Raw genomic sequence first — 17,039 nt, 5'->3', positions numbered from 1 at the left:
CAAGTCCCAGCTGGAGACTCAGGAATATCATTGTACTTAGAGGTAGAAGGATTCTTCATTGCTGTTTCTGAATCAGAATCAGGTTTATTATCGCCGGCACGTGTTGTGAAATTTGTTAACTTAGCAGCAGCAGTTCAATGCAATACATAATACAGAAGAAAAAAATAATAATACTGTAAATAAATAAATTACAGTATATGTATATACTGTAATAGATTAAAAATCATGCAAAAAACTGAAATAATTTATATTTAAAAAGTGAGGTAGTGTTCAGTTTTGTTTTACCAGTCAGTGTTGTTAGCCCTGAGCTGAACCCTTGAACCTGGAGGACTGGTGGACCACTCTTGGTCTGGCCTCTACCCTTTGACCTTTTTGGTATGGGTGTCCCTACTAAAAGCCAAAGCATAAAGCCCTGACTCCAGCCAACGTAGCTCTCCGGGTCATTGAGGCACGCAAGCCTCCTAACCGTGACGAGGTTGTGGTACTTTTAGAGGTTGAGATCATTGACCAGGATTGAATCTGGAGCCTCCCTTATGTGCATAATTCCTGATCAAACCTATTTATGTATTTAACTAATGTTTTCTATAGGTTCATTGAACTTTGGGGATTCTACATTGTGAAGTTACTTACTATTTTGGACAATTTGCGTTGTCAGATAAACCACTGAACTGGTCAGCTTTCTTGCATTGTGTGCCAGAACTTCACATTTCTATTCAGAGTCAGTGTGCAGCATGCTGGTAATTCCAGTATTCTTTTGTGGAAGCTGGCCTTCAAGTGGAAAAGCTGGAAAGGAGAAAAGACTTAAACTGGAACAACTGTTACTCTAATAGAAATAAAATGAAGGAAAACAAAGCACCAAATAATAGCTCTGAACAGACAAGAGCATGAGTGATAGTGTATCAGTACATTAAAAATTTAAGTTGAATCAGTGTTGAAGGCATGAACAGTGAAGAGCTGGATGTAATCGGATTTAATCCACAAATACTTTTTGGATAACAGAGAGAAGTTCTGGAAAATTGGAAACAAAGAGCGGGATGGAGAATTTGGAGCCTGTTTCTTGCCAGGCGCAAAGACTATTGGAACCCCACACCCACTCATCTTCTGTGCACGTCCTGGTTCTCGGATGTGGGAAGTGAACTTTGAAGGGGAGGTGCTGAGCACGCACCAGTTCAAACAGCTATTGGGAACGCCTCCACTTCCCATCGTCTCCCTCAGGTATTTGTCTGACATGCTTCTTCCTTTACTGTCATTTCTCAGCCCGATATTTTCATAAACCTAGAAAGCGACTATTCCGGCTATGCCACCGCTCAGAACAATCCCTGCTTATTTTCTTGTAACCCATTCTCTCTCATGTCCCCATTAATTCCCCTTCTATAGTTCACCCCCACGAGAGTCAATTTACAGTGGTTAAATAATCCAACAATTCATCTGTATTTTGATTTTGAAAAAAACACAGATCACCTGCAGAAACCCATATGTTCACAATGAGAACTTGCAACCTCCACACAAACAGCAGAGGAGATCAGGATCGAATGTGAGGCAGCACCACCAAATGGCGGCACTCTAAAGTTGATGATACCCCCCACAACTTTATTTCCCACTACTTGCTTATTGCTCTTTGATGGATGTGCCTTACAAAAGCTGCAGTTCACAGCTGTGAAGATCTTAATTAATTCAGAATCCCTAGATTTTTGGAGAAGTGAGGTTCAGATTTTCACTACTGCTTTGCCCAGTGGGGAAGTAATGCATCCATTTCGATATAAATAATAGTATTAAATTTGTGCCCTTTTGTTCTCAATTTCATAGCAAATATCTTTTTCTGTTACTTTATGTTCAGAACTGAATACTGATACAGTACAATCAAACAGAAATTTAATAGAAGCATCATCTTCTCACATTTTTGAATTCTAATCCACTAATAAAACCTTCTCTTGGCCTTTTCCATTCCAGTTTGTCTGTGCTGAATCTCAAGAAGATTATCCTTTATTTTTCTACCTCCACAGTTTTTTTCTCCTTTTAGTTAGTATGCCTGTATTAGTTTACGTCACTATTTTGATCCAAGCTATATTTTTCTTTGGACGATGTAATGTTTACGTAAAACTCTGTTCTTCTTCCCACATCATTCAATTTTTTTTGGTGAAAAGTTGAATTTCTAGTCCTGGGGGAGAGCAGTTTGTCTCATCTTGCTGATCAGTGAATCACTTCTTTTTCTACTCACAATCTCTTATCTCCCAATCCAATACCAATCATTGCAAGATTAGCTCTAATTTTCTTATTTGCATATATCTTATACAAACCCTTAGCAAATGCCTTAAAGAGAACCTCCCCTAGATGTTCCACCATGATAGTAATTGCCTCTAAAGTTCAACTTAAATCATTGGTAATACATTTTGCAAATCCATGCTGCATCACCTCAGTCCAGCTGATATCCATCGACATGGTCATTCTGATGGTTGAGAGATTTCAATAACTCCTCTAAAATTGACATTAAACTGAACAGGTTCATAAGTATAGTTACCAATTTTCTCCCTCTTTCATTAAATTTTCCAAAGCAAAAGTCAGATAACAGAAGAAAGAGCTTTATCGAACTTGCAGTTTTCACATGCTTTGGTTGCCTATCTCAGTATCCTTTGTAAAACCACAGCAAATGGTGCACAAATCACTACAGTTGAGACCAAGCAAATGCTTCTTACCAGTCAATTTTTGTAATTTGTGTTTTATAATTTTGATTTGTTGCCCCAAATATCTTTTGAACTATCTGCCAGCTTTCTCAGCTGTCTGTCCTGTAATCCTTTACCATTCATCATTTCCAAAATCAAATTGCTGAAAATACTGTGAGTACTCAGCTGGTCATGCAATATCACTGCAGAGAAAAACATTGTGTTTAAAATTGATTATCTTACATCAAACTGATGAAGCTACCGTCAGCTTGAAAAGCTATCTCCGTTTTTCTTTCTCAATAAGAAAACAATCAGTTCCCCTCCACCACCACCCTCCTTTGTCTGGCAGAACTGGTTCTCACCCTCAACAATTTTTCCTTCGGCTCTTCCCACTTTCTCCAGACTTGGAGGGTAATGACAGGCTCCTGCATGGGCCGTGGCTAAGCCTGCCTCTTTGCTGGCTATGTAGAACAGTCCATGTTCTAGGCCATCCCCAGTAATGCTCCCCAACTCTTTTCCTTGATGAGTGCATTAGTGCTATTTCATGCACCCAATACTGAGCTTGTCAATTTCATCAACTTTGCCTCTAATTCTCCACCCTGCCCCTAAATTCACTTAGTCCATTTCTGACACCTTCCTCCCCTTTCTTGATCATTCTGTCTCCATCCCTGGAGACAAACTGTTGACTGACACCTTTTACAAATCAACCGATTCTCAGCTATCTTGACTACATCTCTTCCTACCCTGACTCCTGTAAAAACAGTATTCCCTTTTCTCAGTTCCTTCACCTCCATTGCATCTTCCCAGGATGAGGTTTTCCTCTTCAGGACATCAGAAGGTGTCCTTCTCCTTCGAAGAATGGGGTTTCTCTTCCTCCACCATTGATGTAGCCCTCACTCGCATCTCCTCCATTTCCCAAATATTCACACTCATCCCATCCTCCTGCTCTCTTGGCAGTAATAGAACCCTCCTGGCACTTATTCCTACAAGCGGCCAAAGACCCACGCCTATCCACTCACCTCCATTTGGGGCCACAAACAGTCCTTCCAGGTGAGGCAACACTTCACCTGTGAATCTGATGGGGTCATTGATTGTATCTGGTGATCCCAATGTGACTTTCTCTGCACTGGTGAAACCCGTTGTCAATTGGGGGACCACTTTGTTGAGCACCTCCACTCCATCCATCAAAAGCCAAACTTCCCAGTGGCCAAACATTTTAATTACGATTCCCATTCCAGTTCCAACATGTCGGTCCGTGGCCTTCTCTTGTGCCAAGATGAGGCCACCCTCAGGGTGGAGAAACAACAACTCATATTTCATCCGGATAGCTTCCAACCTGATGGCATGAATATCAATTACTCCTTCCGGTGGAAAAAATTCCCTTTCTCTCCCCTCCTCTTCTATCTTACCTCTTCTCCTAACCTGCCTGTCACCTTCTTCCCCCCACTCCCACCACGCCCCTCCTTCTCATTCTCCCATGGTCCATTCTCCTCTCCTATCAGATTCCTTCCTCTCCAGCCCTTTACCTTTCCTACCCACCTGGCTTCACCTATCACCTTCTAGCTGTCCTCCTTCCCATTCCCCACCCTTTTATTCTGCTATCTTCTCCCTGCCTTTCCAGTCCTGATGAAGAGGTCTTGGCCCAAAATATCAACTGTTTATTCATTTCTATAGATGCTGCCTGATCCGCTGAGTTCCTCCAGCATTTTGTGTCTGTTGTTTTTCCCTATAGAACCTGTCTGACTTGTTTATCAGACGTTCATTACTCCTTCACTGTCTAACCATCTTGCCTTTGTTTCTGTTACAAGATTTATGGTACTTACTGGTCCAGCCCCTAACTCTGATGGCTCCTTGGGATTTTGTTTGTTGTATTGTGGACAAATTTGAGCTGCTTTTGTACAGAATGAAAATGCAAGCTGTAGGTCTTAATATAAAACAAAATTAAATTTGCTGATTATTCTTATCCTGGCATTCCTGGCTCCCAATCTAGACAAATCCCAAAATTGAATAAAACCAAGTATTCTTTGGTTTCACTCACCTGTTTACCTCAGGATGATGTTGGTCTTGTAATATAAAATATTTCACACTGTTTTTGTTTCTGTTCCCACTTCTAATCATTTAATTATTATTGCAGTGATGAATTCAAAACTGACCTTAAGGCCTTTAATGAGTCTGTGACATCTTTATACGTATTCTTCATGGTAATTTCAGTTACACTCTCAAGATTGACTCTCACTTTGTGGGTAATTTTTCTGTGTAATGTGGCATCAGGTGCTTAATGAAATCTAAACATTTAACATCTGCTGAGCATTTCTTGGGCTGGCTGTTGGTGTAGTGGCATCAGCACTGGACTTCAAAGCAGATGGTCCTGAGTTCAAACCCAGCCAGGTCCCAACCTGGGCAGCAGCAGTACCTGCACGAAGAAAGGCCTGGCGATCTACTTCCGTATCTTGCCATGAGGTCACGAAGAATCAGACTTGAGAAGCTCTTCCTAGCCACAGAGTATATTGCTTATGTTTGTATTGACAATGATTTATACAGTCTGCTTCTTTTAGTATTCCACCTGCCCTGAAATACCTATTTGAAATAGATTCAACAGTAATGGATAATGTGAAGTGTCTGCACAGATGACAATAGTCAATTTAGCTGTGATCAAAAGAAATTCCTGAATATGGCCAACCAAAAATGGCTGACCCAACCGAAGCATTGGAGGTGCTTCAGAAACAATTTTGGTGAATCCGTAGAGGGGATGCTCTCTATATCAAAGTACATGGGGCTTTTTATGTTTTCTGTCCTTGTTATTTTTTTTTTGCAGTTTGGTACATTCAAAAAGGTCTTCCTTTCCTTTTCAGATCTGAGCTACAATACAAACAGACGTCCTGTTCTCCACAGTCTATCTCTTTCCCCAGACTCTTGTGCTTGAGGTGAGTATTAGAGAATAGAATATTATTTATTTATTTGTGTATTGAGATACAGTGCAGAATAGGCCTTTCTGGCCCTTCAAGCCATGCTGTCCAGTAATCCCCCAATTTAATGTTAGCCTAATTACGAGAGAAGTTACCATGACTAATTAATCTACCAGCTGGTACGTCTTTGAACAGCGGGAGTAAACCAGGGCACCTGGAGGAAACCTACATGGTCACGGGGAGAACGTGCACGCTCCTTATGGGAAATGAGCCTGTAATGTAGGGCCTTGTGCTCACAGCTACGTTACTGTGCCGCTCCAATGTGGCAAAGATCTGTGAATAATTATTAGACAAACCTCAACAACTGGTGTTTCTTTCTTCCCCTCCAACAGTGAGAATTATGTTGTAAGCTGGACAGACCGGGGGATTTATGTTTTTATTCCACAGTGTGTTCAGGTGCTTCTCTGGAGCGAGCTAAAAGGTACGGCATTGTGTTTGGTTACTCGGCACTTTCATTTAGTGTTCTGGTGCTTTCTTTTTGCAGCTGTTTAATGAATTGTTAGCATGCATCTTATCCTGTCCTTGTGTCTTGAGAGGTACCATTCACTTGTACAGGGAGACAACTACTAGCTCTGAAGATTCTTGAGACACGAGTTCAAGTTTTAATTGTCTTACTAAACAATTACTACATTGATGGAAAGTGAAGCACTGGCCCCAGCTTTCCTTCTTTTAAGTACTGTTAAAGGATTTCAGATGTAAGGCCCCTAGAAATTCTGAGTGAGATTTAAGTACTGTTGAGGACTGGGAGCTTCAGGCTAATGGGACCCATGCATGCCTGCTAGATTATTATGGGCATGGTGAGAGCTATGGGAAAATCAAGCATGTTTTGGCATTATGTTATATTAGTTAAGAATTTGGGCACATTGTCATATTCTCAGGAAACACAAGTGTACAAGTTAGCATGCAGGGTGTAATTATTATTCGTAAAAACATTATTTTGGAAGGCTCACCAATTTCCAGAGCTACAGGCTCCCTTTCATCTGTGATTTGTCTTCACTCTTAAGATGTTCAGAATGTGACCATCTTCAAAAACAAACTGTTGTGTCTCCACGGTGATGGACGGATAACTCACCTATGCCTACTGTCAGCGGAGAGGTGTATCGAGCGACTCCTTCGGCTGGACATTTGGACCCTGGCTGCGCAAGTCTGTTGCCTCTTCCAGCATTCCATTATTCTGAGCAGGGTGAGTGTACGCTGTCAGAACACCAATCTTGGCCTCTTAAAGGTGTACAGAGACTTTCATGTCTGTGTCAGGACATCCCAACGAACCCTCCAATGCATGAAGTGATTCCGAAGTTTGTTTATTGTTGTGTGGAGCATATAACTCTCAGCCATCATGATATGATAATTTGTTTTTACATTTATTGGGAGATATACTATATATTGCTTGGACGCTGACCTGACAGGACACCAAGTTTAACGTTTCAGTTGAAAAATGGCAATTTTGAGAGTAACGTGCTCCACAATATTACACTGTAGCAACAAAACCAGAAATACTGGAAGATCTTAGCCAGAAGAACAGCATCCTTCTTCTCAAAATATGCTTCCCCCTGCCATTGTGAATAGAGTTATCACCCACATTTCCTCTATTTCCAAATAACTGTTCTCACTCCTCTTACCCCAGCTAGAATAAAGAGTTCTCCAGTCTTTGCTTTCTCATTCAATGTACACGTGTGTACAGGTGGAACCGGATGTGGTCTGCTGCTGCAGTAGCTCATCCACTTCAGTGTTGGATGTGTTGTGCATTCAGAGACGCTCTTCTGCACACCACCGTTGTAAAGCATGGTTATGTGAGTTACTGTCACCTTCCTGTCAGCTTGAACTAGTCCGACCTCTCATTAGCAAGGTGTTTTTGCCCACAGTGCTGCTATTCACTGAATACTTCTTGTTTATTGCACCGTTATCTGTAAACTCTCCTGGCATGGAAATCCCAGGAGATCAACAATTTCTGACGTACTCAAACCGCCTTATCTGGCACCAGCAATCATTCCATGGTCAAAATCATTTACATCACATTTCTTCCTCATTCTGATGTTTGTTCTGAACGATAGCTAAATTTCTTGACCATGTCTGCATGATTTTATGCATTGTGTTGCTGCCACATGATTGACTGATTAAGTATTTGCATTAACGAGCAGGTGTACCTAATAAAGTGGCCACTGAGTCTATTATCCTTCACTATTTCTGCCAGCTCCAACATGATCCCAACAGCAGTATCACCCTCCTCTTTCCTTTGCTTTCTGCATGTTCTGTGGACTTCTTACATCATAGCTCTTCCACCCCCATTCGTGGGATCTTCCCTTGCAATTAGAGCAGATGCATCACCTGTCCGTTCACCCCTTTTCTTCCCTTCCTCCATTCCAGGGATCCAAATAGTCATTCCAGGTGAAGTGGCAATTCACTTACCTTTTCAATTTTGTCTGCTGTATTCAGTGTTTTCAGTTTGATTTCCCCTACACTGGAGAAACCAAATGTAGATTGGGGTGATTCAAAGGTTTCAAAGGTACATTTAATGTCAGAGAAATGTATACAATATATATCCTGAAATACTTTTTCTTTGCAAGCATCCCCCAAACAATGAATGATGGTTAAATGTTAGAACCCCAAAGCCCCCCCGCTCCCCCCACACGTAAGCACAGCCTAGCAACAATCCTCCCTCCCCCACCAGTTAAAAAAAAAGCATCGGCACCCACCGAGCACTCAAGCGTGCAGCAAAGCAACAGCAAAGACACAGACTTGCAGTACCCCAAAGACTACTCATTCACCCAGTATTCAACATACCATGGGCTCCCTCTCTCCCTAATAAGGGAGAAAGAGGTGTCTCCGTTTCACAGCGACATAACAAACAACTAGCTGATTTATGGTGTTAAAAGTCCATTGCGTCGCTTTTTACAAGCACTGTGCCCAAAGAACTCAGGTCACTGGGCTCACAGCCAGAGATCTTCCATCTCCTACAACACAACAAATTCCTGCAGAGACACCGACCTCTGGTCCACCCGTCTCCAGAGCCACGAGATCCTGGAACGCCAAAGGTGAGCTAACCACCTTTGCAAAACACCTGCACTCACTTCCACGCTAACCTGTCAGTGGCATCCTGCACTGTTACAACAAGGAACAATGTAAGCTCAAATTTTCTTTCAATTTTTCACCTCATTTAAAAAAATCTGGCACATTGCAGCCTATAGTACCCAATATTGAATTCTCCAGATAAAACCTAATCTTTTTGTTTGCATCTGGACTTGCTGTCTGTACAAGCCATTACTCTCCCCTTTGTCATTTGTGTATTTGACTTAATCAGCACATTGCAGTTGGACAGAGCTCTCGACATTACCCAGGCCTCTCCACATCACCCAGACATCACCAAATCTGCAACACACTACACAAACATAGCATCTTACCTGTCTGTTCAATGGCTGTCCCTCAATGCATCCTACTGCTGACATTCCCTTTTTTCTACTATTACGGTGAACCAAAATAACCAACACCTATTGGTCAGCTGACAACCAATCCCAGGCTGAATTTCACTAATTGGACGTTGTTCCCATCAACGTCTTGAATGTTCTTGAGTAATCCATTTAAGTAGTCGTGCTTTGGGATGTACTGTTGGGTTTTGAGGTTTTTGCAATTGCATGGTTTTACTGAATAAAGCTTTATTTCACATTTCGGTTTTGTTCTGTCTTCTGGCTTTGGGCCTCATCAGTAGTTATGGATGAGCAAACACGACGTCCACCAATTGCTCTCCTTCACCTTTATTACTAAGTTGCTTTCTCTCTTTCTCAGTGCAGTTAAATGAGTGAAATGATAACCTGTTTCCCTTTCCATAGATCAGGGGTTCCCAACCTGGGGTGCCTGCACCCCCAGGGGGTGCGAGATGGAATTTCAGGAGGTGCAACAAAGAGTGGCTTGTGTCCTTGAGTGACGAGTGACGAGTCATCACTCAGCCAGCTGCCAGTGTGCCTTGAGAAGTGATAGAAATGTTTATTTCCAAGCACACTCCAGTCTCCCGCTGCCTGAGTCGAGAGAGACGTAAACTCACTCCAGTCTCCCGCTGCCCAAGTCAGCATTGAGGATTCTCATCAGTGTTACCTGGGAAGTTACACCTCAGAGTTGAAGAGTCACATCAATTTTAGCTAGGTTACATCTCAGAGTTAAAAAGTCATCTCATAATGCCAAAATCTTTATACATCCCGAATCAACCATCGAGCAACAATTTCGCGTTAAAACCAAACCCGCAGACAGTAGGTAAATTATTCAATTATAAAATGTTTAAAAGCCACATTTTGATAAAAAGCAGCTGAAGTCATTCATTCATATTTGTCTCAATGCATTAAAGAAGTTTTTGAATTTCAAAGGTTTTTTTTCCTTGTAAAAGGTTTTTTTCTTAAATCGTTGATAATTTTGAATTGTGTTAGTTGAGGAGGTATCATGGTTAGCACCGAGAACTTTGAATCGTGATGGGAGTTCATATCTCTGGTAATCATTGGAAATAGGTGTGTAAATTCAGTAGAGTAGCCTAAAAAGTCATGTCGCGTCCCCGTAGCATTTCCACCTGGATCAGGGGGCGTGCTTTGAACCATCGCATCTTCAAATTATTTTGTGAGGATCTGGGAAGTGAGCATTCAGTTTTGCTTTTCCACACAGAAGTCCGTTGGTTGTCACGAGGACAAGCTTTAACCTGCTTTTTTGAAATGCGGGAAGAAATCAAAGTTTTTCTGGAGGAGCATGAATGTGATCTGGTTGGGGCAATGGAATCACAGGAATTCGCCCAAATGCTGGCTTACTTAGCTGATGGTTTCACTTGTATGAATGACCTGAGTGGTTCTCTTCAAGGAAAAGGGATAAACATATTGAAGGCTTGTGTAAAGTTGAATGCCTTCAAAGAAAAGTTACGTCTTTGGCGTCGAAGGATGGAAAGAGGCAGTCTCTTAAATTTTCCTTCACTAGAAGAGATTGTTGATGATGCTGGATCCATAACTCCTACTGTGCGTCAAGAAATCGTGGCTCATTTGGAAATGTCGTCAGAATCGTTTGATGGATGTTTTGCTGCTGGAGACCTGAAGATTTCAGAAGAATGGATCATGAATCCATATTCCTACAATTTGGAGAAAATCTCAGATGATGAAGAGCTGAAGGAAGATCTTATTGATTTGCAGACAAATCGAGCTCTTGAAATGCAATTTGAAAGCAAGACTTTGGAGGAGTTTTGGTGTGCAGCACTGGATATGTTCCCAAGACTTGGTGGAAAAGCACTCCATGTCCTCATTCCATTTGCAACAACATACTTGTGTGAATCTGGATTCAGTTCTCTTTTATCAATCAAGACAAAATCTAGGAATCGCCTGAATCCACAGGCAGACCTGCGGATCGCAGTCAGCAAGAAAGTTCCACGTTTTGACAAAATCATGAATGAGAAGCAGGAGCAAAGAAGTCATTGAATTTTACGTTCACAATTGGGATTGATTCTACTGTTTACAACTTTTTCTGAATAAATTCGTATCTAATTACTCAATTTATATTTGCATTTTATGCACTGAGTTAAAAGCTTATTTTTTAAAGTTCAATTTGTTCACCTGCAGTATTGTATGTGGTTCAATTTGTGGTTCAATTATTAGAAATTAGACTTCTTCATCTTCAAATGTGATATTACTTTTGTAGGGGGTGCGAACATTAATCAAACATTTCATAGGGGTGTGGGGCATAGAAAAGGTTGGGAACCACTGCCATAGATGCTGCCTGACCGGCTGACTTTTCCAGCATATCTGGTTTTGTTCCACATTCCAGCATCCATTGGTTTATTTGTTTTACTAAAACTGCAGCAACGTTGCAATCTCTCAATTGAGATCAAGTCCACAACTTTCTGATTTAAATGGGAGTTTTATCAGCGAGAAATGTAAAAATCTTTGAAATATTACCAGGTTGATGTGCTGTTGAGAAGGATTATTTGCCATATACAAGATGTTTTTTTGGAGCTACAGTGATTTCTGTTCTAATGTGGGAGTTTGTATTAGCTGCTTCTTATGTGAACATTGCAGGTCCCTCCACTTTAATCCATTGTGGAGTTACCTTACCTCACAGAGAACTGTTGAAATAGTAGCCCTTGTAATCAAGTCACTTCCCATCTACATCCAATGCTCCATCCTGCAATAGCTCACCCAAACTCCCACAGTCTGCCTTGCCATTTAATACTGGCTTCATTTCAAAAATCAGCATTTCCCATCAGTGTATTACAGTTCTGGAAGTATTCATGAGAATCCCTTAGAATTTATAAGAAAAGGCATTTATTTCATCTCATCCAAGTTTCAAGTGGGTGACATCTTAATGTGAAATTATAAATCAAGGTCTAGATTTCACACATGAGAGGAGATATCCTCTTGGCATCTATTTTACAAAGCTTCCTCAGAATCCTGTGTTTCAAAGCAGGAAGGAACGTGTAATGTATGTAAAGTGAGCATGTGCTCGCATTTGCGTGGATAGGATTACTTTGAAAATTAAACAAGAAATAGACCTAGCAGGGAAAGTGAATAAAAAGTCGAGATCCTGTTTTAAATACAAGCCTTTTCACCTTGTGCCCGTTGACCTTATTGTTGGTGTTTGTTTCCTCAGACCCGTAAGCTGTTGCCCGTGGATAGATTAGAACATCTGAAGACACAGCTGGATTCAGCCACCCAGAGCCACCTTATTGCCCGCTTAGAGGAGATTTTGCTAAAGCTGGAGCCCTTTGACTCAGCCTGTAGCAGTCGTAGGAGCAGCTTTTCTTCACACGTATGTTCTTTGTGATGATCTTTCATATGAGCAAAATGTTTGTGCAAGTTGTTGGTCGAGATTGTGGGCGCCAGGTTCCATAGGCTGGGGTGACAGTGGTGTGGCTCTACTCAGCAAGGAATGGACCATCTTAATGTTGATGCTCTTTTTAACAAAATTTCAGTTTTAGAATTGACTTAACAGGTAAGTGAACACCCAACTTGTTAATAGTTTAATAATTTTTTTGAGGGATTGTCCTCTCTCCAGAACAATTGAGGTTAATAACTTAGCTGCCTGCTGGTATTGGAAAGTAGCCGTTGCAAGAGATGTCAGCACTAAACTCATTGTCTGTGTTTGCCATGGCAGATCGATTGATGGAATAATGCATTAATACCCAAGGAATTCGCATGCAGCAATTGATACAACACAATAATAGGCCATTTGGCCCACAGTGTTGTACTGAATCAGCTAAAAAGCAAATCAGAAACACCCAAACACTAATCCCTCCTACCTACACCGTGTCTGTATCACTCCATCTTCCTTAAATCCATGAGCCTATTCAAACGTTTCTTAAAACACTTCTAATGTATTTGCCTCTACCACCAGACCAGGCAATACAGTCCAGGCGTCTACACTCTGAGTTAAAAAAAAAATCTTTCCCCTCGCATCCACTTTGAGCCTACCGCCTGTCACCTTCAATGCATGCCCTCTGGTATTAGATATTTCAACCCTGGGAAAGTTACTCTCTGTCCACTCTATCTATGCTTCTCATACTCTTATAAACCTTTATCAGATCTCCCCTCAGTGTCCGCCACTCCAGAGGAAACAGCCCAAGTTTATCCAGTTACTCGTGATAGCACATGCCCTCAAAACCAGCATCCTGTTAAGGCTCTTCTGCACCCTCTCCAAAGCCTCAACGTCCTTCCTATGATGAGGTGACCAGAACTGTGCAATACTCCAGATGTGGCCTAAATAGGGTTTTATATAAAGTTGCAACATAACTTCCTGACTTTTGAACTCAATACCTCAGCTAATAAAAGTAAGCATTCCATAATCCTCCTTAACCACCTTATCAACCTGTGTAGTCACTTTCATGGAGCTATGAACTTGGATCCCAAGATCTCTGCTAACCAACACTGTGAAGGATCTTGCCCTTAACAGTGTGCTGTCTCCTTGCATTTGCCCTACCGAGGTGCAACACCTCACATTTACCTGGGTTAAACTCCATCTGCCATTTCTCAGCCCATATCTGCAACTGTTCTATATCACGCTGTATTCTTTGCCAGTCTTCTACACTATCCTCAACTCTACCAATCATGGTATCATCTGCAAATTTATTAACCCACCCATCTATAGCAGGGTGCAAATCTTTTTCTCTCTGTCAGCTTCACCACACCCTTCCAACAGATCTCTCTGTCTTCCTGCCAATTTCTACTTGCTGCTGGATGTCATGATTTTGTTAGTTGCCTCTCCCTGTATAATGTTGCGGAGAGTTTGGTGCAGAAAGAGAACATGTTGTCCAAATGTTGTTATGTGGTTTTCAATACAACATCATCATCACTTGTAGGCTACTTTTTCCAGCAAAGGCTTTGCCCCAGAGCTTCACCATTAACTTCTCAGATTTTTAATTTTGATTTCCTCTTTTTCTCAGGAAAGTTTTAATGTCTTGGATTCTGGTATTTATCGTGTGATTAGTCGTCGAGGCAGTCAATCTGATGAAGACTCGGGTTCATTGCACAGCCACCTGTCTGAAGAGGAGAGGCTGAAGGAATTTGCTTTGGTACAGGAGGAAGAGCAAGGAGAGCAGGGTAAGGATGGATGTTGCACCAGGAAGGGGAATTAAAATGCAACTAAATCTGTGCGTTGCAGGATTTCTGCTTGATTTGCTTCAATGCCATCAGTGTAGTTGAGAAGTTTTCCACAGACTGTCAGATACTCTGCCATTTCAGCAGAAGAGTACACTGCAATGAATTATTAACACCCAATCCATCTTAACAATATAATACATACTTGGGACAGAATATGTTATGTTTTGTGTTGGATTCTCTACTAAAGGTGGGTTCTTGGTGGGGAGCTGCCCTCATGTTAATTCATTTAGGTTATAGACCTACATGCAACAACACAAAGGATGCACAAAGGTGCCTATTCAAAAGATAGCAAAACAGATCTCTGCAGACTGCCCTGATAGAAGGTGTTCATTCTCTGTGCTGTTGCTATTGATGTTCTTTTTGTTTCCATTTGTCAGACAATGTGTCCCATTCTTTCCTGAACATTGAAGGTGATCGGAGCGAGACACTGATTCCATTTCATCTTCCATTGCCATTCCGTTCCACAGCATCCCGAGTCACTTTACAGGCTGTGAAGGAAAGGTAACCTCAGTGATTATTATGGCATCCATGGCAGTGCCGATACTAACCTGACACATCTATAAATACAACTTGCAAAGGTCTTAGGCACACATGTATCGTTATGGTGCCTAAGACTATCGTGGACTGAGAGTAGGAAGGGGACATGGAGAGGGGAATCATAGTTGGGAACAAGGGGAAGGAGCCAGTAGCTTCAGAGAGACATTCTGTAATGATCAATAAATCAATTATTTTGTTTTATTGTGACTGAGCTAGCAAGAAAAAACTTAAGCTAGTGACTACCACTGTGAAGTACAGGTGTGTCCCCCTTTACAAAGGTAGAGCGTTCCTATGAAACCTTTCTTAAGCCAAAATGGCGTATAGAGAAGAACCATTAATTTATAGGGGAAAAATTTTCATAAAAGTGAAAATCCTCTTTGTAATGTGTAAACAGGTTACTAATGTAGGTCTTTTGTAAAAGTGAAGTGGCGTAAAGTGAGCATTCGTAAAGCGGGGGACACCTGTAAGTCATTTTGTATAATTACAACATTGCCCTCCGCAGTAAATTCTCCTGGTCAGATGGTCCAATTGCATTCACTGCCTAGTTTCATATCAGAAGAATAAATAAAGTGAAGGAATGTTCATTGGTGTCTGTGGAACTTTTCTCCAGAAGATGAGGGGGCAACAATGTCATAATTTGTATTCACAGCATTTCATTTGTACCTCATATTTATTACTTTACATTTTAAATTATTTATATTTTATAAATATTCTGTGGACCAGATTCTATTAGATTGCATGCTTCCTTTTAGAGAATGTAACTGTTTGTTCCTTTTATTTTGTAGATATGACACTTTATGTAGGGTTCTGATAATCTTCTTGGTTTGGGCCAATGGTGGGGTATACTGGGACACTGCCTATTTTAATCCACAATGTCATAGTTACAAAATCCTGCAAATTGATCAGATAAATGTTGTTTATTCTCTGAGCAATTGTTGTCCTTTGATCTTCTGTTTGGTCAGTGCCTGACAGGAGATAGACGAGGGAGAATAGATAAGTGAATGAGGTGTATCAGGAATTTTGAAAGGCCTGGTATGTTGACTCACATTGCAGAAGGTTTTGGTGACGTGATTAACTAAGTCTTGCTACATTTATACATAGGCTTGATAGACCAGATCTGGAGTATTGTGTGCTACTTTGATCTTCCTACACAAGAAAGGATATAGAGGGAGCATAATAAAGGTTTGTCAGATTAATGTGAGGCATGGCAGGACTCTTGTGTGAGGAGAGATTGTGTTGACTACCCTGTATTTTCCAGGGTTGGGAAGAACAAGTGGATCTCATTGAACTGTGCAAAATTCTGACAGAGCTAGGTGACTGATGCAAGAGGTGATATTTTCCTTGTTGAGGTGGGGTCTTGAGGGTTCGTAGTCTCAGGATATGGGATAATATATTTAGGACTGAGAAAAGAAGTTTCTTCTCCCAGAGGTGGTGAACTTGTAGAATTCTCTATCCACTAAAGGAGATGGAGGCCAAATCAAAGAATTTTATCTTTGGAAAATATATTTCTAGAATCAAAAGGCATCACAGGAGGTGGGGAGTTGATGGGAACATGATATCAGTATAGACAATCAGCCACAATTGTACTGAGTAGCTGAGCTTCTCAAAAGGCCAAATGACTCACTCCTGCACCTGTTTTTCCTTTCTTTATTCCTACCATATTCCTATGCTGAAACCAAATGATTTCTGCACGCAATACTTTCTGTGTCTTCCATTAGATGAAAAGTACCTGCAGAGGCTTTGAGAGATGAGCATATTAATTGACTGGAGACATAAACCCAGAACAATATCTTTAGTCAAACAAACGGAAGAATGAGGGTGCTTCTTGAACACAGTAATTGCACAATAATTAATTTAGCTGATGTGCATTCTTATTCCATCAGGGCAGCTGCTGAATTTAAATTCAGTTAAATATATAACTGCAAGACCATCCAGCACCACATTGGCCCCCATGGAAACCTTCTCACAACGGTGAAGAAAAGAAAGCTGAGATGGTACGGCCACGTAACAAGATCCAGTGGCCTTGCAAAGACCGTTCTTCAAGGAACTGTGGAGGGGAAAAGAAGGAGAGGCAGACAGAGGAAAAGATGGACGAACAACATTAAAGAATGGACAGGGAAGACATTTGTAGTGACCCAGGCTCTGGCACACAACTGCAACAGGTGGAACAGACTGGTGCAAGGCTTGTCATGATGGCGCCCTGATGACTCCTCCTGGAGTTAAGGGCGCAAGACGAAAGAAGAAGAAGAATGTAACTGCCATATAAC

At 41.3% G+C, this 17,039-nt stretch overlaps 1 protein-coding gene across 2 annotated transcripts in view; it reads left to right on the top strand.

Annotated features, from left to right (window-relative positions):
* Positions 1-17,039, top strand: part of hps5 (HPS5 biogenesis of lysosomal organelles complex 2 subunit 2) — a 66,362-nt gene that overhangs the window by 26,845 nt on the left and 22,478 nt on the right. For both annotated transcript variants that reach the window (XM_073049287.1, XM_073049286.1), the window contains exons 7-13: positions 1,000-1,215; positions 5,513-5,584; positions 5,959-6,047; positions 6,631-6,809; positions 12,230-12,388; positions 14,019-14,175; positions 14,613-14,736. In XM_073049287.1, coding sequence (XP_072905388.1) covers positions 1,000-1,215; positions 5,513-5,584; positions 5,959-6,047; positions 6,631-6,809; positions 12,230-12,388; positions 14,019-14,175; positions 14,613-14,736 — 996 coding nt within the window. The remainder of the gene's footprint in view (positions 1-999; positions 1,216-5,512; positions 5,585-5,958; positions 6,048-6,630; positions 6,810-12,229; positions 12,389-14,018; positions 14,176-14,612; positions 14,737-17,039) is intronic.

The sequence above is a fragment of the Hemitrygon akajei genome, chromosome 6 (assembly GCF_048418815.1).
Source record: "Hemitrygon akajei chromosome 6, sHemAka1.3, whole genome shotgun sequence".
Taxonomy (NCBI): domain Eukaryota; kingdom Metazoa; phylum Chordata; class Chondrichthyes; order Myliobatiformes; family Dasyatidae; genus Hemitrygon; species Hemitrygon akajei.
This window is presented reverse-complemented; position numbering and strand designations above follow the sequence as displayed.